We start from the raw sequence: 26,092 nt of genomic DNA, 5'->3' as shown, positions 1-26,092 counted from the left end.
GGTACTTACTTATTTCCAATTCCAACATCTGCAAACTACAGTTTGTGTTCCTATATATTTTTCTTTATTTATGTGTTTTCTTACATAAATCACATTTCAAGATATTAATCTATCAGGCATTTTGCAATAACAAAAACAGCTATTTTACTTTTGGAATGCAGAAATGGTTTTATTTATTTTCTAGCATTTTAAAAACTGTATTAGTAACACTTTACAGATTTAAAAGAACTGAAATTAATTTATATTGTTTGAATGATACAAACTAAAATATTCAACATAAAAATAATTTTTACTCTATCAAACTTTTAAAATGTACACTTACTATTGAAATTCAAAATGGCTACCATTTTACTAACCTATATACAAAGAACCATCCAATTATACTTTCTCTGACAAGATTGCATAGTGTCTAAGATATTGGTTCTCAAATGAACTAAAAGTTTTGTAACATAAAATGACTTTTTAGAAAAGAAATGAGGAAAGGTCTCCTCACCATCTGATTATATAAATCACTTTAGGCAGTACACTGTATAGGAATCTGCCTGACAGTATACAGCCACACCTAAGCGTACATCCACAGCTAACCACTGTTATTACTTTGACTCACATATTCCAACTCCCAGAACTAACTTATAAGCTGAGCAGTATACTAACAAAAAAAAAATTATGAGTCATTTAAAAATTCTACACCAGGGCTGGTGTAGCACAGCAGGTTAAGCTGCTGCCTGCCACACAAGCATTCCACACAGGGTGCTGGTTCAAGTCCTGGCTGCTCTGCTGCCAATCCAGCTCCCTGGTAACAAATCTGGGAAAACAGTGGAAGATGGCCTGAGTGTCTGGGCCCCAGAAACCCATGTGGGAGATCAGATGGAATGTGGGCAACCCAAAAGGAGTTCCAGGTTCTTGGCTTCAGCCTGGCTCAACCCCAGCAGTTGTAGCCACTTGGGGAGTAAACCAGCACATGGAAGATATCTTTCAAATAAATAAAACAGTTTTTACAAACCTGTTTAAAACTATTTCAATAAATGGACAACAAAAATAAATTCCAAATCAAATATGTTAAACCAAATATCAAATTCAAGCACATTAATATGAAAAAAAATACTAGTATTTATTTAGCAATTGTATTCCAGGATATTTAAATAAAATTTTAAAAATTAAGTTGTAATAATTTTGGACATCTAAAGGAAAGAAAACCAGATACAGAATTAGAGGGCAACCTAGGTGTTAACGGTGTAGCAGTTTAAGCATCCAGTTTGGATGCCAATATCCTATACCAGAGTGTCCACACTACTGACCCAACTTTCTCATACTCTTGGGAGACAGCAGATAATGGCCCAAGTACCTGGGTTTCTGCTGCCCTCATGAGAAGCTTGAATGGAGTTTCCAGCTCCTGGCTTGGGCCTGATCCAGCCCTGGCATTTGGAAAGTAAACCAGTGTATGAAAGACACTAAGTTGACCTCTATCTTTTTCTCTACCCTCCACCCCCAACCCTTTTCTCGCTGTCTCTCTGCCTTTTCAAATAAACACATCTAAGACTATATTTTAAAAAACAGAAGTCAACCTAAGATTACTTGTTATACTGTATACAACTTATTTTTCTAATTAATAGATTTCTAACTAAGCAGAAAAGGCACCTGTTTCAGAAGTTGAAAGAATCATGACAATGGATACATGTTATTCCTTTTGCTCTGTCACAAGGAACCAAACCAAGGTCCATTCATCTTGTTGATCAAAAACCTCCAAAAAGTTCATGGAGGAGCAGGATTTAGTGTAGCACTCCCACACTGGAGTGGCTTCACAATTTCCAAGTCTAGCCCCTGCATCCAGCTCCCCAACAACACAGGCCCCAGGAGAAAGCAGCTACTAGTTGAATCAAGTAAATGCGTCCCTGCCACACAAATGGAAGACCTGAACTACATTCTTGGCTCCAGGCTTCCGCCACAGCCCAGCACAGTGCAACATGAGGGCATATGGGGAGTAAACTGGCAGATGGGGGCTTTCTCTGTTCATCTCTCAAATAAGTAAGTTCATGGAAAATACCTATTAGGAAAAATCTATGTACAGATTTCAGATGTTTTTAGATCAAAATAAACCTTTAATTCCAGTTTTCCATGAACATTTGGAGTATCTGCATACCTGAACAAAGACAGTTAGTTCTCCTAATGTCAACAATCAACAGGGATAAAAGAAAAGCCAAAAGAACTGTTAAATATGAACACTCATTCAACAGACTAACAAGACTAAAATAATTAAATGTGACTACAATTTCAAAAGGTGATATATTCAGCAACTTCAGAACACCAGGTAAAATTGGAGCAAAGTACCTTCTTTGGGCTAAAAGCATCAATTTTTTTAATGTACACATTCACACATTTGCAAAAGTAAATGTTGTCTGGCTTACTTGATGAAAGCACATAAATGATTTAAAGGGCTGGATGAAAAACAAAGGGAAAGATGGCAAATAGGAAATTGTGTTCTACATCAACATATCAAGGGCCATAGTAGGGCAGCTCAAATTCACCTACAAAGCTAAAGTAAGAATAAATACACTGGGACTCTTTCCACACATTCCTGAAAGAGGATTTCCAGAGATATGTAAGGACAGCTCTATTTCAAAAAGGTAATTCCAGTTTAATGACAGGGCTGAAGATTACTACAGTACAAAATCTCATTTCTACTTTGATTTTAATTACGATCAACATGGCAGATGAAAATTTCCAAACTTCCACCTATAATCCTAACCTCTTCTCTGAGCTCCAGACTAATGCAATTAACCACTGGCAAGACATTGATGGATTTTCAAAGATCTCAACTCCAGTTTCTTCTATTTCCATCAACACTACCCTAGTTCAAATTATCATCATCCCCTACCTATGGCAATGGCCCATTTTGCCTTCTCCTGAACCTTCTGAAGAGTCAATTCTCCACACAACCACCTTTAAAACACTGTAACTGACATCATTTCACTTCCAGCTGTACTGACATACAGTTCTCACCCATTACAAAGCCCTATGTCACCTGATCTCTGCCTATTTACCACAATTTGCAATGCTCTTATACTTACCCACTGCACTCCTGCAACACTAGCCATTTTTCCTTCCTTCTAACACACCAGTCTCTTTCGCATCTTAAGATCTTTACCCTGGGAGCCAGTGCTGTGGCACAGTGGATTAAAGCCCTGGCCTGAAGTGCCAGTTCTGGTTGCGCCTGCTCCTCTTCCGATCCAGCTCTCTGTTATGGATTGGGAAAGCAGTGGAAGATGGCCCAAGTCCCTGGGCCCCTGCACACCCACGTGGGAGACCCAGGGGAAGCTCCTGGCTCCTGACTTTGGATCGGCTCAGTTCCAGCCGTTGAGGCCATCTGGGGAATGAACCAGTGGATGGAAGACCTCTCTCTCTGTCTCTACCTCTCTCTGTGACTCTTTCAAATAAAAAAAATAAAACTTTAAAAAAAAAAAAAAAAGATCTTCACCCTGGCAGTTTCTTCTATCTAGAATGTTCTTTCCTCTTATCTTCATCTGGTTTGCTTCTTATCAGTCAAATCTTATTATAATGCTCCTTCTACACAATCTGAAGCATCTCTGAATCATTTACTATCTCAAAATCATTTAATTATTTTCTGTATAGCATACATGACTACTAGAAACTAATTTATAACAGTCTCTCTTATGTAGTTTCATTTTCCATGACTTTAGACACTCATAGTCAACCAAGTCTGAAACTATTACATGGAAATTTCCAGAAACAAACATAAGTTTTCAAAAGTTTTGCTTTAAGATTTATTTATTTGAAAGTCAAAGTTACGGCCGGCGCCGCGGCTCAATAGGTTAATCCTCCACCTAGTGGCGCCGGCACACCGGGTTCTAGTCCCAGTCGGGGCGCCGGATTCTTTCCCGGTTGCCCCTCTTCCAGGCCAGCTCTCTGCTGTGGCCCGGGAAGGCAGTGGAGGACAGGGCCCAAGTGCTTGGGCCCTGCACCCCATGGGAGACCAGGAGAAGCACGTGGCTCCTGCCTTTGGATCAGCGCGGTATGCTGGTCACAGCACGCCAGCCGTGGCAGCCACTGGAGGGTGAACCAACGGCAAAAGGAAGACCTTTCTCTCTGTCTCTCTCTCACTATCCACTCTGCCTGTCAAAAAAAAAAAAAAAAAGAAAGAAAGAAAGAAAGAAAGAAAGAAAGAAAGAAAGAAAGAAAGAAAGAAAGAAAGAAAGAAAGAAAGTCAAAGTTACACAGAGGAGAGGTAGAGAGAGAGAGAGAGAGAGAGAGAGAAAGGCCTTCCGTCTACTGGTTCACTCCCTAATTGGCCGCAATGGCTGGAACTGTGCCAATCCAAAGCCAAGAGCCAGGAGCTTCTTCCAGGTCTCCCTCGTGGGTTCAGGGGCCCAAGGACTTGGGCCATCTTCCACTGCTTTCCCAGACCACAGTAGAGAGCTGGATAGAAAGTGGAGCAGCCAGGTCTCAAACTGGCACCAATATGGGATGCCACGGCTTTGGGCCAGGGCGTTAACCCACTGTGCCATAGCGCCAGCCCCTTAAAAGTTTTTAAAAACTTTTGTTGCAGTATATTGCTGTCATTGTTCTACTTATTATTTTAGTTATTATTGCTACTCTCTTATTCTTCTTAGTTTATAAATTAAACTTTATTACAGATGGATATGCATAGAAAAAGACATGTACCTATAGTTCAGTACTATCCATGGTTTTAGGCATCTGGGGATGTTGGAATGTGAGCTGCATGGCTAAGAGGGGCTACAGAATATATTTCCATGCCTCTGAAAAAAGTATGTATCTTCCTCCCACTAAAATAAAAGTTCTGTGACAACACAGACCAAGTTTGTTTATTTACTCCCATATTTGCACCAGTCCTCTCAGACTGTAAATGTAATGAATACTCAGGGAGAAAAAAAGAAAGCAGTGTAAGGTCATGGAACACCTGCTCGTTGGAGAAGTGTAACGGAATCATGTACATTTTGTGGGTGTCCAACAATTAGGAGACACTACTAAGATTCGAAGGAGGATTCCAAGGAGGCTGATATGGGGTAGTTCCATACACAAATAACTGCTTTCCATGCACAGAATTTTCACATGCCCACTTAAGGGGGAAAACACACACACACACACACACACACACACACTGAGTCGGCACTGTGGTACAGTGGGTAAAGCTGCCGCCTGAAGCACTGGCATCCCACATGGACGCAGGTTCAAGTCCTGGCTGCTCCACTTCCAATCCAGCTCTCTGCTATGGCCTGGGAAAGCAGTAGAAGATAGTCCCAGTCCTTGGGCCCTTGCACCCGCATGGGAAGACCCAGAGGAAGCTCCTGGCTCCTGGCTTCGGATCGGCGCAGCTCCGGTTGTTGCGGCCAATTGGGGAGTGAACCATCGGATGAAGACTTCCCTCTCTGCCTCTCCTCTTCTCTGTGTAACTCTGACTAAAAGATCCACAAAATCACTGCTTCTAATAACTTCCATCTTAATTCTGTTCATATACACAACAAATAATCTTTGTATGATTTTAATATATAGTGGGTTTCTCAGAAATGGAACTATTATCATGTAAAATGAGGGGAAACAGTACATGATTTATAACTTTAAAAAGAAAGGTTATCATTTAGAAAAATCAAGTCAAGTCACTCAGCAATGTCACTTAGTAAGTTGAGTAAAAATAACAGAAGTTTGTACTTATAGCTGTAACATTAACGATACAATGCATAATCATCTAACTACTTCATTGTGTCTTCTAATACAGCTATGCTTGGGCATTTACATTATTATGCTGGTTTATTATAAATTACTTTTATTTCACTTTTATATTACAGTTGGGTATTCATGTCTCTACATTGTATGCATGAATATAGAAAGATTATATTCATGAATTCACTCACTTGAAAAATATTTATAGAGTACTACTTATGTTCTAATCACTGTTCTAGGAATTTTAAATACATGACTGAACAAAACAGATATCCTGACTGGCACAAATGTACTAAGGACATTTAACTCTTTAGAAGAACAAGCAGAGCAGGATAAGGTGGACTGAGAACGCTGCAAGGACAGGGTATATCATGCAAAACACAGAGAGTGGTCAGGAGATCCTACTGGGAAGGGGGAAGCTGAGAAAGGCTCGGGATGAGTGAGACAGTCAAGTGCAAACAAGGCGACAGTCAAGCTGGGTTTATACACGGCAGATCTGAGGTGGGAGAGAAAGTAATACTACAGACACCAGTCAGTGTAGCTCATCCTCTCTAAACACACCAGCTTTCACTGACTGAAATGGCATAATATTATAGGAGGTCTGGAGCAATAAAGTGACATGATCTGAATTAGATTTTAAAAGGACCGCAGTGTAGCAGGTGAAGACAGTGCCTGCAATGCTGTCATCCCACATAGGCACAGTTTCCAGTCCTGGCTGCTCCACTTCCAATCCAGCTCCCTGCTAATGCACCTGGAAAAGCAGTAGAAGGCAGCCCAAGTACTTGGATCTCTACTAACCACGTAGGAGACTTGAATAAAGCTTCTGGTTTCTGGCTTCAGCCGAGCCCATTGCTGGCCGTTACAGCCATCTTGGGAGTGAACTCTGCCTTTCAAATAAATAAAACATTAATTAAAAAAAAAAAAGTCCTGACACTGGCAAGAATTCTTCCACTGCTTTTGGTGCAAATGACATTTTTTCCCCCTAAATTAAGTGGAAACTTACTAAAAACCACTTCCAAGAAGATTTTATTTACTTGGGAAAACTTTATTAATGAGATGATTTTTTAAATTATTTTTTGGAGGCTGGGATTGTGACACATGGGTTAAGCCACAGCCTGTGATGCCAGCATCCCATATGGGCTTCACTTGCTGTTCCACTCTTGATCAAGCTACCTGCTAATGAGCCTAGGAAAGCAGCAGAAGATGGCCTAAGTATGTGGGACCCTGCCACTTATGTGGGAGACCTGGATGGAGTACCAGGCTCTGGGCTTCAGCCTGGCCCAGCCCTGACCACACCTAAGCCACTGGAGAGTGAACCAGCAAATGGAAGATCTTTGTCTCTCTCCCTCCCTCTCTGTAACTCTGCCTTTCAAATAAATAAATAAATCTTTTTAAGCTATTTTTTGTATGGTTAACTAATGAAAGTAAAGATAGTTTTAATGAGAGGAGAGAGGCTGGCACTATGTATAGTGGGTAAAGCTACCTCCTGTGGTGCTAGCATCCTATATGAGCACCAGTTCAAGATCTGGCTGCTGCACTTTCGATCTATCTCCCTGCTAATGTGCTTGGGAAAGCAGCAGAAGATGGCTCAAGTGCTTGGGCCCCAGCACCCATGTGGGAGACCCAGAGGAGGCTCCTGATTCCTGACTCCTGGCTTTGGCCTGGCACAGCCCTGGCCATTGCAGCCATCTGGAGAGCGAACCAGCAGATGGAAGATTTCTCTGTCTCTTCCTCTCTCTGTGTAACTCTGACTTGCATATAAATAAATAAATCTAAAAAAAAAATTCCTTTAACATTCCGTATATTAGTGAATAATAGCATCTATGTAACCATGGAACCTAGATTTCTTATATTTCTCTATACTGTAATGGCTTCATTACAAATTTATTAGACCACAGGACTGTAAATTCCATTTAGTCAGGGACGATGCTTTCTTTCAACAGCAATTTCAATACTTTAGTTACCACCAGTACATTGTAGATAGCCATTAACCAGTTGCTATGACAACCATTAACCACTTACTGTATCAAGAAAATAAATGATGACCAAGTAAACTGAGGCAACAGGGAATGAAACCTCAGAATAACAAGACCAGACCTTTGGGGCTGCTACTTGTGATGTCGGCATTCCATATGGAAGTGCTAATTTGAGTCCCAGTACTCCACTTCTGACCCAGCTTCCTGCTAATGCACCTGGGAGAACAATGGAGGATAGTCCAGGTACTTGAGTCCCTACCACCCATGTGGGAGACCAGGATGGAGTTCCTGGCAGGAATAGACCTGGCTGTTGTGGGCATTTGCAGAGTAAATCAGCGGATGAAGATTCCTCATTAGCTCACTCACTTGTACTTGTTCTCATGCTCTCTCTCACTCTCCCTCCCCCCATCTCCCTCTCTCTCTCTGTTGCTCAAATAATTAAAAAAAAAAAAAAAAGACTAGACGATAGGGCAAGTGCAGTGGCACAGCAGGTAAAATTGCCGCCTGCAGTGCCAGCATCCCATACGGATGCCAGTTCGAGTTCCAGGTGCTCTTCTTCTAATCCAACTCTCTGCTATGGCCTGAAAAGCAGTAGAAGATGGCCCAAGTCTTTGGGCCCCAGCACCTGTGTGGGCAACCCAGGAGAAGCTCCAGGCACCTGGCTTCAGACCCACCCAGCTCTGGCCATTGCAGCCATTTGGAGAGTGAATCAGCAAACCTCTACCTCTGTAACTCCGCTTTTCAAATAAATAAATAAATCTTTAGGAAAAAAAAAAAAAAACTAGATGATAGCCAAAAAGGAGTTAATCAAATGAAATGAAAACATCAAAGCCAAGACAATAAATAAAATAAAATAAAATAAAATAAAATAAAATAAAATAAAAACTGGACTTGATGTAACAATATATAATTTAAATTTGACAAAATATTCTACAAAAATCTATATTCCTTATATTTAACTTTAATAAAATTCTAAGAGGTTCAGATCCAAATTCCTTGCTAAAATATTGGGGGGGGAGGCAAATATTGTGGTGCAACAAGTCACTACTTGGGACATGTGCATCCCATATCAAAGTGCTGGTTCAAGTCCTGGCTATTCCACTTCTGATCCAGCTTCCTGCTGATATGCCTGGGGAGGCAGTGGAAAATGGCCCAAGTATTTGGGTCCCTGAAACCCAAGTGAGAGAACCAGATGGAGTTCTAGATTCCTGGATTTGGCCTGGTCCAGTGATAACTACTGCAAACTGAGGAGTGAACCAATGGATGGAAGTTTCCTCTCTCCTACTCTGCCTTTCAAATAAATAAATCTTTTGAAAAATATACCTTTATATACCTTAGTCTACATAATCTTGTACTAACTATATACATAAGGATTCACATACTGGTAAATCTGAATGAAAAGCTAATAAATTTAAACACAATTTAGAAAACATCTAGCCCAAGTCTCCTTTCTTACAGATGCGGAAATGAATATTATAAAATTGAAACCATTGGTCAAAAGTCAGAGTAAATTAGTGAGAGTTCTACTATCTTAATATGCTTAAGAACAATAATAAATGAAAATCAAAACAAAAACATAATTAGATATATAAGGGCATCTTCAAAAAACTCACTGAAAACATGTCATTATGAAAAACTGCATGGATTTCACCAAGACAAACTTATCTTCTAATTCCATTTTTCCATGAACTTTTTAAAATACTCTTTTGTAACAATCATACTAAAGAGATTTTTAAAGAAAAAAGTTCAAATTCTGTTCAAAAGTATTAATCTCATTAAATTTAAGTTCATTTTAAAAGATTCCAGCAAATGTGAAGTTAAAAGTCAACACAATCCAAAAGTAAACATGCCTGCTATTTACTTATATAAATCCCTTATGGTAGCAGAAAGATTTAAGTTAGCCACATCTTATGGTATATCCTGGAATCCTAGATTCTGTCATCATTATTTCCATAAGGAAAAAGGTGATAATTTAAAAAAGTAAAGACTTTTCAACCATATATTTTAAAAGTTTAGGTTATTTAACACTTTAAGTCTACCTATATTTTCTCCCATAGAATACAGCTTTTTATTAGCTAACTGGTAAAACCTTCAGCATCAATCAAGAACAATATTATGGCCTGTTACCAAACCTAAAAATAAACTGTTACTTACTAAGTTGTAAGAAGCAATTCAATTCAGATAGGGTCAAAACAAATATTTTAGATAGCTATAAACAGACAGGATTAGAGACAAGGTATTCCAGCACTACCGTGCTTACTACTGCTTACCAATAAGTAACAGCATTGGGATCCATTTGCCCCTAGAGCTAATAGACTTCTCTAAAAAGTAGCTTAAAACCATTTATGGTTATTCTTAAATATTCTTATTCATCAAATAAAATTATGGAAGTAAATTTCTGCTAGTAAAACAGGGGTTATTCTTATAGTCAGTATGCAAATGATGACAAACTGCATATTGTAACATTTAATTAAGGATAGGGAAGGAATTATTAGTCTATTGTATATTTTAACATCTTATGTCTTGAATCACTAATCTGAAATTTAAAAAAAAAAAAAAGCCTCAGAGCATTAAAACCCCACACCTGAAAGACTTACCATTTTATCTAGATGTTCAATGGATCTATAAATCTCCCCCTGGGATTCATCATAGTAACTGTAACGGAACCTCTGACCTTGAAACAAATATCATGTACAAAATAAAATAGGGAAAAATTAGAAGCTAAAAAGAAAGCAAGCGCTTACCAAATCATTTCAGTTCTCATGAAAGGCAAAGCACAGCTTAAGCCTCCGAGAGAGTCATTCCCAAGAGCCCTCAGACGTAAAAATCAAAGGCATATTTGGGAAGGTAATAAGGAAATGATATATCACCAGGTTTAATGATATTAAAAACTATTTCAAACTGAAGGAACCTTAAAGTAATCAGCAATACAAGATTAAGGAAACAAAACAGCTTAAAAGTTAAAAGCACTATAAAACATTTTATCAGTCTATAATGTAAAGTAAACCCAAAGAATGATTCAAGAAAACTTGGTATGAGAAAACTACTTCAGTGTAACAAATCAACAAAAGCCTAGTTTTAGCTGTACAAATGCAAAGATCTGATCTTCATTACAGAAAAAAAACATGTGTAGGTCAGACATACTTGTGGCTTGTGTGACCTTTATGACCTTAGGAAGAAAAAAAAAAACCTCACTTGGAGAAAGATCAATACAAGTGCCTTACGCAATGTGAATTCAATAAACAAAAGAATAAATGTGATAGTCCTATCCTGTCATAAAATCTCAGTGAAAGGACAAGCACAGAACTTTCAATGTTTAGCTGTTCTCCAAAGAACAGATTATATAAAATCGGAAAAGCTTAAAAAGACAGAAAACAAAAGATTCAGAAAATAAATTATTTCCTACTATAGTCATAGGAAAATAAAAAGTTAAATATATCCATAATTATGAATTATTTAACTATGACATATTTCAGATACACATAATCTATCTTTAAGTAATGCTGCTTTTCACCAATAACTCATTACTTTCATATATACTTCTTTTGAAGACTCATCAAAATGCATTTCCAAAGTATTAGAGTATTTCAATCACGAACACATACTACATGTCTTGTGTTTCATGTTTACAGTAAAATTAACACATCTACTTTTTATCCTTTCCCATCTGGGAAGATAGGTTTCTTCTGGCTTGATAATCATGACTTCTAAGTTTTGTTAGTGTTATTAAAAAATTATCCTATAAATAATGTACAGTGTAAAACTTTATAACCCTCTTTGAAAAGTCCCTGTCTCAGAATTTAACGTTTCATTCATCTGTTGATATGGCCATCTTTGACGGTCATCTTTCTAAAATATATCATATTTTCTTAACTTTCTTATTTTAATTTTCATGCACATGAACTTACACAATTACTAGATACAGGAATTATTTTTCCCAAAGAGCCATTATTAAACCAACATTATTTCACATAACTCATGATATCTTAAAACAGAATAGGGCCTGAAATAATATCTGCTTCCTGAATATAACAAAACTACTGCATGTTGTCATAGCTAGGAGCTCAACAGCTTTTGAACTAAAAGAAAACCCTTAAAGGTAACAATGATAATTTATCAATTAATGTTTGTATATTAAATAATTTATGGAATATCTTTCAACATGTAGCATAAATAACAGCTTTTTCTTTAATGAATGTATGCATTTCACATACAGCTAATAATGAGAATAACCTACCAATGAGAACTATACAATTGACCCTATCTTTGTCATTGCCCAGAAGGCTGTAAGAGGGCTGCTCAAAGCCAAATCTGAAGTTCAATCACTTCTAATAACTTCCTGATCCAATTCACTGGGACTACATTTTTACTTCTGTTTAAAAGTTTGTCCCAAATCTATTGTGAAACAAAGAAGAACACTGTCACCATAATGAGATTTCCTAAGAAGAAAGCAAGGTTAACATAAACCTTGATTTTTTGAAAATGAATTGCTTCAGGTATGTAGTAATATGAGAATACTTCAAAAAGTTCACAGAAGATACATTATTATGAGAAAACTGCAAGGGTTTCAATGAAAACTTTTGCACTAAAATAAACTTACATTTCAATTCCACAAACTTTTTGAAGTACCTCACACAATCTCTTCCTTTCTTCTAGAAACAGCTGTCAGTTTTAGCTACTGTCAATAAGCCTTGTGACTGGGGCATGCTGTCTTATCAGAAGACTGCTACTCCCAGGTGTAAAGAAAAATGCGGGGACTTTGGGACAGCCATTTGGTCTTCAAAAAATCTTTTCTCCTTTCTTTTTTTTTTTTTTTTTTTTTTTTTTTTTTTTTTTTTTTTTGACAGGCAGAGTGGACAGTGAGAGAGAGAGACAGAGAGAAAGGTCTTCCTTTTGCCGTTGGTTCACCCTCCAATGGCCGCCGCGCTGCGGCCGGCGCACCGCGCTGATCCGATGGCAGGAGCCAGGAGCCAGGTGCTTTTCCTGGTCTCCCATGGGGTGCAGGGCCCAAGCACCTGGGCCATCCTCCACTGCACTCCCTGGCCACAGCAGAGGGCTGGCCTGGAAGAGGGGCAACCGGGACAGAATCCGGCGCCCCGACCGGGACTAGAACCCGGTGTGCCGGCGCCGCTAGGCGGAGGATTAGCCTAGTGAGCCGCGGCGCCGGCTCTTTTCTCCTTTCTTACGTTTTCAGAACTGCAGTTTCAAATGGCTGAAGTTGGTCAACCTTACCTTAACAATAAGTGAAAAGTGTAACTATATTTTCAAGTGCTATCTTGCTCATATAAACCAATTTACACGTAATTTTCACTTAAAAGCTACTTCTGAATGGAGATAAAAATACATGGAATGTTTGAAATATTTCCAAATGCTAAATCAACATGTGATTTAATGAGAATGACAAAATATATAGAAAACTGATTTAATATTTTGCTATGTACTTGTCTGACCTTCAGTAACCACCTCACATTTCAATACTGAAAAACTGAATATAAATATTTGAAGTAATTGAATATTCTAACAAATCTATCAATCAGAAAGCTAAATCCATATATCTAACTACTATACTGAATACATATTTTACTTTTAACAGCCTAAATTGCCTCATAATTGTTGGTAACAAAATGCACAAATATTTTAAAACTTCTTGAGCAATGCATTCCAGTCAGTATGCATATAGAAAGCATGTAATTTGAAGTACACAGATGTCATAATCTTAGATTATATGTATAAATGTATTTATCTGTGTGTGCAAATGGGCACACGCGTATATACACACATGCACACGCAAACACTTTTGTCAATCACCACACGAAAACTGAGTTCAAAGGTCTTTTTTCCTTCCTATTAAAAATAAGTTTCTCAAGATTTATTTAATAGCTCAAAGGATATTTACTTAATAGATCAAAGGAAATGCTTGATTCAAAAGTACTTCATTCACCTCATAAGCGTATATATGTCATTTTACAAGTTTTTATATTTCTGACATTCAATAAAAGTTATGAATGTGAACTGTGAACAAGTACACTTCTATACCTGGAGAACTGGACTTGCGGACTTTTATACGTATGAATAAAGTATATCACATAGTAAGAGAAAATTACTTACCTGAAACTTATCCTTTCAGAAGGTACACTGGGAAAATGGATTCTCTGAGCCCCTGTTTCAACTCCAAGTATGAACTTTCTGGCTTTAAGAGCCACTGACACTGCCCTAGGGGCAGCACAAGCTTTGGAGCTCCCCTAGTGAGTGTGTCAGTAGTTTCTTCAGGTGCCTTCCCTCAGTTCTTTTCAAATTCAAAAGAGGAGAGGAAAAATAACCCAAGGAAAAAAATCCTGTAAAGCAGAAACCTTACTCTTTGAGGGAAGGAGGGTAGCTCATTTGTGAATCCATTCCAGAGCACGCTTTCTGAGAAAAAGAAATACAGGTAAGTAATTTTCCCATCTCCAAAGGTGACTGGTGATTAATGAGTGGATTCACAGAGTGTGGAGAGTAAGCTCCAGGGATGTCTGTATAACACACAACAATCAACTAATGAGGACAAACATAACAATGAATGGTACAAGAACCAACACTACTTTTTAAATACCTCAAAAAGCAAAAAATATTAAATACCTCAACATTAAGCTATGCTCTAGACTACAAGAATAAACAATGACTTTGGAAAGTTGACCTATAAATCTTTCAAAAGAACAGTCAATAATTTCAGACATATGTCCCATTAAAATGTACTGTTATATATTTGCTTATTTTATTTATATGTTAAAACCATTTTCAAATAATTGAGTTAAATCTCACAACTGGTGAGACATTATCAGGCCATTCTACACCAATGACTTGAACTTGGGGCATTCACAACTGAAACCATTATCAAGGTAATCATTTTTCTTTTTTTTTTTTTTTTTTTTGACAGGCAGAGTGGACAGCAGTGAGAGAGAGAGAGACACAGAGAAAGGTCTTCCTTTTGCCGTTGGTTTACCCTCCAATGGCTGCCGCAGCCAGCGCACCGCGCTGATCTGATGGCAGGAGCCAGGTGCTTCTCCTGGTCTCCCATGCAGGTGCAGGGCCCAAGGACTTGGACCATCCTCTCCACTGCACTCCCTGGCCACAGCAGAGAGCTGGCCTGGAAAAGGGGCAACCAGAACAGAATCCGGTGCCCCGACCGGGACTAGAACCTGGTGTGCCGGCGCCGCAAGGCGGAGGATTAGCCTAGTGGGCTGCGGCGCCGGCCAAGGTAATCATTTTTAAAAGCTAAATATTACCATCTTTTTATTCATGTAAAGGTAATAACCTTACATCAAACCTACACAAGATCAAAAGTCTACATATGTGAATCAATTTGAGAAGTCAAACATGAAGACTTGGGTAAGATACATTTTGGGAGTTAGCTAACTTATACTCAACTCAATTTAAATACTTAGAAAATGGTTAACAGCCTTGGACTAAAGAAACTAACAGAGAGAAGAAGAATATCAATGAATAATAATTTATTAATATATATTAAAGGAGAAAGTTAAAGATATAAATTTCATAAATATTTAGGAAAAAGCTTTTATTAGTGACATATTTTATTAAATTATTATGCAAAACTAGATGAATGTGAAGTTTATGGAGAAAAATTCAAAATTACAAAGACTATTAGAAAACTTCATTCATATTTTCATAAAATAAAATGTCACAAACATTTACCCAATACACTCACTGATATTAATTTGTCAAGCCATAAGAGGCAAAGTAAACAGAAGCATCATTCCACTTTAAAACAATCAATTTCTAGGGGCCAGCATTTGAGCACAACAGGTAAAACCACAACCTACAATACTGGCATCCCACATGGGCACCAGTTCAGGTCCCAGCTGCTCCACTTCCAATCCAGCTTCCTGTTAATACACTTGGAAAAGCAGTGGAGGAAGGCCCAAGTCCTTGGGCCCCTGCACCCACATGGGAGACCCAGAAGAAGCTCCTAGCTCCTGACTTCAGCGTGGCACAGTGCTAGCCATTGCAGCCATTTGGGGAATGAACAAGCAGACAGAAGATTTCTCTCTCTCTCTGTCTCTCACTCTCTCTATAACTCTGTCTTTCAAATAAATCCTTTAAAAAAATACAATTAATTTCTACTAGGTCCAGTTTCATTTAGAAATGCCTTAGAAGTTAATGAAAAAGTATACAAATGAAAGCTATCAATAAACTAAACTTAAATCATAATCTTCAAGGAGATCAGGAAAATACAAATATTAACAGTATATATGGAGATCAAAACCAAAACTTGAAAGTTCGGTGGGAATGTGTTTGGCCAAGCACAAGCAGTTGGGGACACCAGTTAAGATGCCAGTGTTGCATATCGAGTACCTGGGTTCAGTGCCCAGCTCCCGCACGTGACTCCAGCTTCCTGTCAATAGAGATCCTGGAAGTAGAGGTGCTGGCTCAAATCATTCTGTTCCTGTCCCCCACGCCATTTGGGGAGTGAACCAGAGGATGGGAATATGTGCATGTGTGTGCCCACATTCACTCACTTGGCGTTCTTCCCCCTGACTCCCACCCTGCTTCTGTTTGACTCTCAAATCAAAATTTAGGGGCTGGTGCCGTGGCATAGCTGGTAAAGCCGCCGCCTACAGTGTTGGCATATCATATGGGCGCCCACTCAAGCCCCGCGGCTCCTCTTCTGATCCAGCTCTCTGCTGCGGCCTGGGACAGCAGTAGAAGATGGTCCAAGTCCTTGGGGCCCTGCCCCACGTGGGAGACCCGGAGGAAGCTCCTGGCTTCAGATTGGTGCAGCTCCGGCCATTGCAGCCAATTGGGGAGTGAATCAATGAATGGAAGACCTCTCTCTCTGCCTCTCCTTTTCTCTCTGTGCAACTCTTTCAAATAAATACATAAATTTTTAAAAAATAAATTAAAAAAATAAATTAGAACAGAATTCTACTAATTAGACACATTAAAATAGGTCTAGGGCCGGCGCCGTGGCTCAATAGGCAAATCCTCCACCTTGCGGCGCCAGCACACCGGGTTCTATTCCCAGTCGGGGCGCCGGATTCTTTCCCGGTTGCCCCTCTTCCAGGCCAGCTCTCTGCTGTGGCCAGGGAGTGCAGTGGAGAGGATGGCCCAAGTCCTTGGGCCCTGCACCTGCATGGGAGACCAGGAAAAGCACCTGGCTCCTGGCTTTGGATCAGCGTGATGCGCCAGCCGCAGCACGCCGGCAGCGGCGGCCATGGAGGGTGAACCAACGGCAAAAGGAAGACCTTTCTCTCTGTCTCTCTCTCTCTCTCACTGCTGTCCACTCTGCCTGTCAAAAAAAAAAAAAAAAAATCTTTAAAAAAAAAATAGGTCTGGACAAAATTCTATACAGAAACATCCTACAGGATGTAAAATTTGTAAGTATAGAAAGTATGGAGACAACATATTTAACCATGGCAAAAATCAAACACTAGCAACAACGGTCTTCATTTATTCCATTTCCTGTTGATAGCAGGAAGCATAAAAAACGAAGTGGGTTCATTCTAAATGTCAACTGAGAAACATTATTCTATGATGATGACTAATGCATTTCCATATGTATAAGACTAATGATAAGATAAAAGGCAGAAACTGAAATCCAGAGTTTCCTTGAGGAGCTCAAATTCTAGAAGATAATAGAATCTAGGTTCCTGTCTCTCCCTTAGCTTGTCTCACACTTACCCCCACCCTCTCCTTAACCCCCCCAAAAATCTAGAGAGTATTATAATCCTCCTAGTTTTATCTCTCAATTGTTCCTTTACCAGTCTAAATAAAAGCTACATAGGATCTGAAAGAAAAACATCTTTAAAGTAAAATACACTTTAAAATATCATTTTTACAATGGACACTAATAAATAAGATCAAGGGAAAATATGTCGATTATCATAAAGAACTCCCTATTATTAGTTTTATACTTTATTTTTAAGAACCAATAACTAGAAATGAAAACTATAATCAATGCCAGTATCTAATTTTATGGAATAAAAACAAGGAAATTTTCATTGTGTATATCTGTGTAATCTGTCAAATTGCAATGTCATCAATTTAGTGATTTCTTTTTTAAATCAGATATTTAGAAATGTGACATGTGTTAAGAGTCAAACGCATTGAATTTTTTAGTCTTTTTATTCTTAAGGAAGTGTATCCTTCCTGTGAAATTACTTGGGATTCATCCATTATAACTGGTTTTATATACTAAAAATCAACGCACACTGTCTAATTTAAAAGAAAGAAGGAGGGGCCGGCGCTGTGGCTTAGTGGGTAAAGCCGCCACCTGCAGTGCCAGCATCCCATATGGGTGCCATTGCAAGACTGGGCTGTTCCACTTCCAACCCAGCTCTCTGCTATTACCTGGGAGAGCAGTAGAAGATGGCCCAAGTGCTTGGGCCTCTGAACCCACATGGGAGACCCTGATGAAGTTCCTGGCTCCTGGCTTCAGATCAGTGCATTTATGGCCATTGCAGCCATTTGGGGAGTGAACCAGTAGATAGAAGACTCTGCCTCTACCTCTCTGTAACTCTGCCTTTCAAATAAATAAATAAACCTTAAAAAAGAGAAGAGAAGAGAAGAGAAGAGAAGAGAAGAGAAGAGAAGAGAAGAGAAGAGAAGAGAAGAGAAGAGAAGAGAAGAGAAGAGAAGAGAAGAGAAGAGAAGAGAAGAGAAGAGAAAAGGAAGGAAGGAAAAAGTCACTGATCTTCAAAAGAAAACACCAAATTTTTGAGATGGTAATATAGCACTTTTTTTTTTTTTTTTTTTTTTTTTGGACAGGCAGAGTGGACAGTGAGAGAGAGAGACAGAGAGAAAGGTCTTCCTTTTGCCGTTGGTTCACCTCCAATGGCTGCTGCGGCCAGCGCATTGCACTGATCCGAAGCCAGGAGCCAGGTGCTTCTCCTGGTCTCCCATGGGGTGCAGGGCCCAAGGACTTGGGCCATCCTCCATTGCATTCCCGGGCCACAGCAGAGAGCTGGCCTGGAAGAGGGGCAACCAGAACAGAATCCAGCGCCCCGACCAGGACTAGAACCCGGTGTGCCGGTGCCGCAGGCGGGAAGGATTAGCCTATTGAGCCGTGGCGCCAGTCAATATAGCACTCTTTATTCATTCAGAAAGAACATCCAATGACACTACAATACAAATTTGAGAAACATGAGACCTAGGTAAAAAACAGCTTCACCTATAACTAGCCAATGATTCATTATTACTTCAACACATATACAAAAGAGAAAATAAACCTGAATTTACAAAAATGATAATTTCTAGGATTGTAAGGAGACTATCAATTTAATCAATCCACGTTACTCATACTTTACACTTACTCCCATACCTCCATCAAATTTGTCAGTGAGAAAGAAGTAGCACGGTGCTTTCCGTAACTGTGAGTATTGTTAATGATGGTGATACCAAAAAGTGAATACTTGGAAATGTTCTATAAGTAACAGGCCATTAAGTAACACTAAGTAACCACCAGGTTGTAGAAAAATTGAACTGAAACATAAATTTATTTTGGGGCAAAAGAAATTTAAAACCCATGTACTGAGGCCAGCATTGTGGCACACCAGGCTAAGCAGTTGCCTCTAATGCTTAACAGGCTACCTTACAGGGTGCCAGTTTAAGTCCTGGCTGCTCTACTTCTGATCCAGCTGTCTGCTGATGCTCCAAGGAAAGCAGCAGGATGGCCCAAGAGCCTGGGCCCAGGAGGAGACCTGGAAGAGGCTCCGGGATTCAGCCTGGCCCAGCCTCAGACACTGTGGCCATTTGGGGAGTAAACCAGCAGATGGAATATCGATCTCTCTCTATCTCTCTCTCTCTGTAACCTTGCCTTCAAATAAATAAATATTTTAAAAATGCAGTTTTTGTTCATAATGAACTTTTTAATGATCCTGCATAAGTATGTATTTCAAAATTTTCTACTCCAAAAAAGTAAACTTAATTACAGTTCTCTACAAACTTTTTGAAGTGCCCTTATATAAACAGATTTTAATCTGTGAGTATTATATCATGTATCAACATTTGGAAATTTTGAGCTCTTTTCCTTAATTATCAAGTGGAAATCCTATCTTACAATTTAAATACTAAAATTTGCAAGAAATCTAAAGACAAAACAGCCTAAATAATTTTCTGAGGCTTTAGGTAGAATATAAAACAAAATCTTTATCTCTCAACCACTGTAGTTATATACAGTAGGTACTAGGGAACTGCTTACTTTAGACTTTTTAGTCAAATAAAAAGGACGATTCCACAGAAAATAACAATATTAAGGCACCTACAGTTGTTTTATGTGAATTTATGTTACAGTCAAAACATGTTGCCAACCTAGAGAAAGCACTCAGATTCTGAAGAACAATTATCAGAGGAAACAAATTACTTACATCAAATGATTCACAAGAGCCTTAAAAATTGAGGATGGGGCACTTGCTTTAAGAATTTTAATCTCCAAAAGACATGAACATGCTTTTTTGCCAACACAAATTCACAACACTAAGAAAACCAGCCCCTTTTTTCAGCAATGATATTCCTCAACTTTTAAAAACAACTACTATTAAATTTCAAAATTCTCCTGAATTCTCCAGAATCCAGAAATTCTTAGGAATCTCCCCAGCCTTCATATTTAAGTAATAGACTAGATAAAAAAAATACTTTCTGCCAAAGGCAGCACATCAACTAACCAACAGAATTTGTTCTTAAGAAATCCTGAGAGCTCCTCTGGAGTTGAGGAAGGAAAAACAGCCACCTGCATATCCTAAATCTAGGTTTCCTGCCCTCAGCACTAATGACATTTTGGGCCAAGTAAGTCTTTGATGTTGAGGGTAGTCCTGTGCATTGCAGGATATATAGTTAGCAGTTTCCCTAGACTCTAGTCTAGTTTCCCTAGACATCAGTAGTATTGCCACTTTCCAAATCCCATCCCTGCTGTGAAAATCAAAAGTGTCTTTGAAGTATTTTCATAAACTGCCTAGGAGGTGAATTAATCCTTTTTGAGGATCAGTACCTTACAAAAGCTTTACGTATATCATTACGGACTAAAGTCCTCTTGAACTGGTATCTCAACACTAAGAAGCATTCAAAGGGAGAAGAAGGAAGAAGCTACCATAAAGTAGCCAGACAAATGTTGAAATCAATTCAGGCAATCAATGCGTAAAATACATTTAAAAAGGCAAGGCTCCCAATACTGAGGATGTTATTTTGGCCATCCTAGCATTCTATCTTGGAATTGATGGTCTGACGTCCTATGTTTCCTACAATAATCAAAGAAATAAGTGATGACTAAACAGATGTTGGCATCCTTGAACCAATGAACCAAGGAATAAACGGGTCAAAGAGGCGTCTTAAGAGGAACAGAACTCAGAAATATTCTAGGACATTAATAGATAAATGAGAGCAAAATTTATCCAAAGAAAGCTAAAATAAAATCTACTGACAGTCATCCAAAAATTTCTCACTTCCTTCTTGATTTATTCACTGTGAAGCGTCCTTACTCTCTCAATTCACAATAATCACAAAAATCACTTAAGAGTCCTTACCCTTATAAAGCATTACCAATGAAGACCACAGTGCTAATAGCCAACGTGTTACAATCTTTGGAGGGTAGCTCTAAACTGATGGCAATTGTGAGCAAAAAATAAGCACCGAAGGAAAAAAAGAAAGAAAGAAAGACTAATTACAAAAAAGGAAAAGCAGAAAAGGACTGGCATAGCACACAGTGCTCTTCTGCATTCTAAAGAAGAGCATTTGTTTCATCCACCAAAACTACCTTCAGAGGACCTACCACACATACCTACCTGAAAATGGGGTTAAAAGGTCTTAACTCCCACTAAGAACAGTTCTAAGCAAGGATACCCTCACAGTGTGAATCCAATTATACCAGTCGCCTTTGGAAATGTATCCATAATCCACTATTATAATCTGATCCTTTTTAATGATCAAAAGACTTTTTCATTCACTTCTAAACACTGCTGCTAAAAGTAAACTTTCCAAGGAAAGTGATAAAGACTGACAATCAGCGTTTAGAATGAAAAGATACCTTAAAGCACAAGTATATAATCTACCATGATACATTAAAGTCTAGAACTTACCCCAATGGCAGAAATCAGAAGAAACCACAAAGAGATTACTAGGATCCGCTAGATATTTACTGAAGAGTTTTCCGAATTCCTGTTCTTTTGACTCACTCAGAGCTCCAACCAGTACAGGAATAATGGTAAACTCATCCTTATGGCTTAAAGAAAACAGAAAAAAAAAAAAAAAAAAAAAAAGGCAAAACAGTCATTCTGGATGTTTAAGAATAGAAACAGCTTTGCAAAAATCTTAGCACTAGAAAGTGGAATATTTATTAATAGTGGTAAGAATAACATATATTACTGTTGAATTTTTTAAAAAAACTATAAATTAAATGTTTAAAGAACACAACTTTAAAATATGAGATGTACAGAATACTAAAAATACTGAAGAAAATTACAGAAATGTACACTATTTCTTTAGATAAAAAAAAGTTATGTGACTATCAAGTATAATAGTACCTTCAAAAATAAAAAGTCCATCAGACCATCACCAATTCAAGTCTCGTCAACTATCCACCAAACGCTACCATCATCTGCCCAATCCTTCCAGGATCTTAAAAGCATTAAAGTCTTCCTCATCTATTTTAATCCTTTCATCATAAATGCCAACATTTCTGGCATTTGTTCTGTAAGCCTGCCAAATGAAACCCACAAAACTTTACCTTTGCTTCAATAAGACTGACCAACTACACTTGTACACTTAGCCTAAGGATCAAGATATAACATAGGCTGAAGATATAACTCAAATGTCATTGAAATCTAGGATAGACAAAGAATTCAGGAAGTATTAATTTCTAGCAGCAAGGAAAAGACACCCTGGCCACCCACAATGTTTATAGCATAACCACAAGTCCTTTTTCACTCTAAATTGATAGATTTATGGAACAGGAACAAAGTGATTTAATAAAGAATAACTATGACATGTTATAGATACAGCCATATATCCAAAATCTTTTTCTTAAATTTTTATTTATGTGATACTAAACTTACATACCAAGGTACTTCAAAAACTTCGTGGAAATGGAATTAAAAGACAAGTTTATTTTGGTACAAAAAATTTTGAAATCTGTGCAATATATAGGGTCTTCAAAATGTTCAGGGAAAATGTGTAAGATAAAAAAATTACTCATGGATTTCAATTCCTTGGCACCAACATAAACTTATCTTTTAATACTATTTTTGCACAAACTTTTTTAGTACCCTCATATATTCAATATTATTAATAATCTAAATGTTCCCAGATTTGCAATTTTAGAACATAATCATCTTTATCTTTTTCTGAACAGGACTTTAAAAACAAACAAAAAAAAACCACCATTATAATAAATGCTTTTTAACATTATAATCTGGCACTTAACTAATGTAGGGCAAAGAGAATTCATAAAAGGGTTTTTTAAAATACTAAGTTTAAGTAATCCCAAAATAAATGTTAGCCCAGCTGCATAAAGCTAAAGTCAGGGCACCCAAGCGCCGCCCCCAAAAAAACCCCCTTACCCTTGTCAATTGCGAAATAAACAGATCATACAGATCTCCAGTCCCTCTGCAATGCAGGGGCTTCTTGGGCAGAATCTGCATCTATGGAGTAAGAAAAAAAAAGGAAGCTGGCAGAGGAAGCTGCCATGGGGATATCTTTTCTTCTGACTCTTACCAGTTTGCTAAATAACTACCTAAATAAACAGGGGCTCCCGATTAACTGTGAGTATCAATGGAAAGAAAAGAATTTCAGCCCTTAGTAAAAATGCAGGAAGATTGTTTTGAATTAGTCTAACCTCAAGTACTACTATAAAAATAAACATTTATATCATCAAGATTCTACAAGTAATTATGATATGATAGAGAAACAATTATATGGAGTACAAAGAACAAAGAGAAGCCAGAAGAAACAGGTTAAAATATCATCCTCATACTAATGCTAACAGATGGTTAAGATCCTAACCTGAGAACTGATTTCTTTATCTGTAAAATGATCCTAATTACAGTATTTATGAAGGGGATCTTCAAAAAGTTCACCAAAAATATCATGAAACGATTATGGATGGATGGATTTCAAAAATTTTTGGAACAAAATAAATTTATCTTTTAATTCCATTTTTCCATGAATCTGGTACCTGCACATTTCAACATTATGAAACAAGGAAAATTATAGGAAAAGCACACTCAAAAACAGTTGGCTTATTCTGAAGAAACAACGCATCTACTCTCCAAAGAGCCACCAAATCTTTCAAATCATCTCAATTTGAGTTTGCAAATATACCTATTCAGAATTAAAAGTCTTACCCTTTGTGGGAACCTAACACTTGAACCAAGACTCATCCATCTAGCCCTCTGTCATCTCTTCAAGAAACAACAACAATAACAACAAAAAATGAGAGGCCGACACTGTGGCATAGTAGACTAAGCCTCCACCTGCAGTGCCAGCATCCCATTTGGGCTGGGGTTCATGTCCCAGCTCTTGCTCTTCCAATCCAGCTCTCTGCTTATGGCCTGGGAAACAGTGGAAGACGGCCCAAGTCCTTGGGCCCCTGCACCCACATGGGAGATCGGGCAGAAACTCCTGGCTCCTGGCTCCTGGCTTCAGATTAGCCTAGCTCCAGGGATTGCAGCCTTTTAAGGGGTGAACCAGAGGATGGAAGGCCTCTCTCTGTCTCTTCCTCTTTCTCTCTGTAACTCTACCTCTCAAATAAAACAAAAATCTTAAAGAAAAAAGTTGACAATATTTAAAACAAACAAACAAGAAAATCAGATCAGTTAACTATCCCTACAAGGAAGTATGGATTAGAGTAAAGAGCACTGGACTGTGAAAAATACTAATCCTAGGGTTTAAAATCCAAGTTCTCTATTTGGACTTCCACTGAGGGAGTACAAAATCTCAACCCCAGGGCAGGTGCTGTGGCACAACAGTTAAGTGGCTGCCTGGGGCACCTACATCCCATATCACAATGCCTCCACTTCTGATCCAGCTTCCTGGAGCCGGAGGCAGCAGGCAATGGCTCAAGTACTTGAGTTCCTGTAAATCATGTAGTAAACCCAGAGAGAGTTCCCAGTTCCTAACTTCAACCTGGCCCAGCCCTGTCTGTCACAGGTATTCAGGGAGTAAACCAACAGTTAGAAGTTATCTCTCCCTTTTTCCACTCCACCTTAAATAAATAAATAAATAAATAAATAAGACTTTAAAAAGAAAGAATTAAAAGCCAAAGCCACAGTATTTGTTAGAGCTGCACGGATGACATTTCAAAAAAAAAAAAATCTTATCCTCAAAAAAAATTTGCGAAATTGGATAAAACCATCCAAAACAACCATTTCTATAGTCTGGAAACCAACCAAAGGCAAAAAAAAAAAAAAAAAAAAAAAAAAAAAAAAAAAAAAAAACCACTTTTAAGATGAGATTTTTAATGAAAAATAGCAAAACTTCTTTTTTTTTTTTTTGGACAGGCGTGGGGGGGGGGGGTCTTCCTTCTCTGTTGGTTCACCCTCCCAAATGGCCGCTATAGCCGGCGAACGGAAGCCAGGAGCCAGGTGCTTCCTCCTGGTCTCCCATGCGGGTGCAGGGCCCCAGCACTTGGGCCATCCTCCACTGTACTTACTCCCAGGCCACAGCAGAGAGCTGGATTGGAAGAGGGGCAACAGGGACAGAATCCGGCGCCCCAACCGGGACTAGAACCCAGGGTACCTGCACCACAGGCGGAGGATTAGCCAAGTGAGCCGCAGTGCCAGCCAACTTCTTGATAAGAGCCATAGAAATCTCATATCCTGCCAGGAACTGCACCCATCCCCCACAACCCCAATTCCATTGACAAGGAAGTTCCATCACGGTGAGGTTGGCTGTGAAAACCAGCAGTTTCAAGGTCAAAGGGGACTACTCTGATGCCAAGCAGAGAAAAAAGTTCATACTCAATGGGAAACAAAAAAGCCTGCAGCCCTCTTAGCCTGTGATTGCTGTGCCAGCTGAGGTGGCAAACCTGAGGACTAGATAGAAATTTAACAGTCAGATTCTGCAAACAGGAGAGCCACATAGGGCCTTGATAATTCTGACAGATACTGAGGCAAGGTCCTATGCCTTCCACACAACTCTGGCTGAATACAAAGCCACACACATCTGCAAGAGAGACCTAAACTCGGCAAAATGCCAGCTATTTGGGGGGCTGAGAGTAGACACTGGAAACCTGATAGAGAGCAAGCTCTCCACATAAGCTTGGCTGAGAAAACCCATGTGTATACACAGGGGCACCTAAAACAATCCAATGGAAAGTAAAAGAGGTGAACATGAAAATGGACTGAATTTTGAATGTGCTCCTGAAGCATACAGAACCCCCAACAGAGGGTGAATGCCTTACTGGCTCAAAGGGTTGAGGTATAACCTTCAAGAAGTCA

General features: G+C 38.7%; 1 protein-coding gene across 19 annotated transcripts in view; it reads right to left on the bottom strand.

The window, feature by feature from the left end:
• MEMO1 (mediator of cell motility 1) overlaps nucleotides 1-26,092 on the bottom strand; it is a 652,780-nt gene that overhangs the window by 7,734 nt on the left and 618,954 nt on the right. For 4 of the 19 annotated variants that reach the window (XM_089326580.1, XM_051843036.3, XM_089326579.1 and 1 more), the window contains 2 exons: nucleotides 21,737-21,879; nucleotides 10,271-10,347 (listed from right to left, as the gene is read on the bottom strand). The exons of 1 other annotated variant lie outside the window; for it this stretch is intronic. In XM_089326580.1, the coding sequence (XP_089182706.1) occupies nucleotides 10,271-10,347; nucleotides 21,737-21,879 (220 nt within the window). Of the gene's footprint in view, nucleotides 1-6,495; nucleotides 6,585-10,270; nucleotides 10,348-18,402; nucleotides 21,260-21,736; nucleotides 21,880-23,215; nucleotides 23,297-26,092 lie in introns of those variants that run through there. 14 more of the 19 variants (XR_016229495.1, XR_016229494.1, XR_016229499.1 and 11 more) reach the window with 9 other exon arrangements.

This window comes from Oryctolagus cuniculus, chromosome 2 (assembly GCF_051225735.1).
Source record: "Oryctolagus cuniculus isolate XC-2025 breed Fujian yellow rabbit chromosome 2, ASM5122573v1, whole genome shotgun sequence".
Lineage (NCBI taxonomy): Eukaryota > Metazoa > Chordata > Mammalia > Lagomorpha > Leporidae > Oryctolagus > Oryctolagus cuniculus.
Note: the sequence above shows the minus strand (reverse complement) of the source record. Positions and strands in the feature narration are given on the sequence as shown.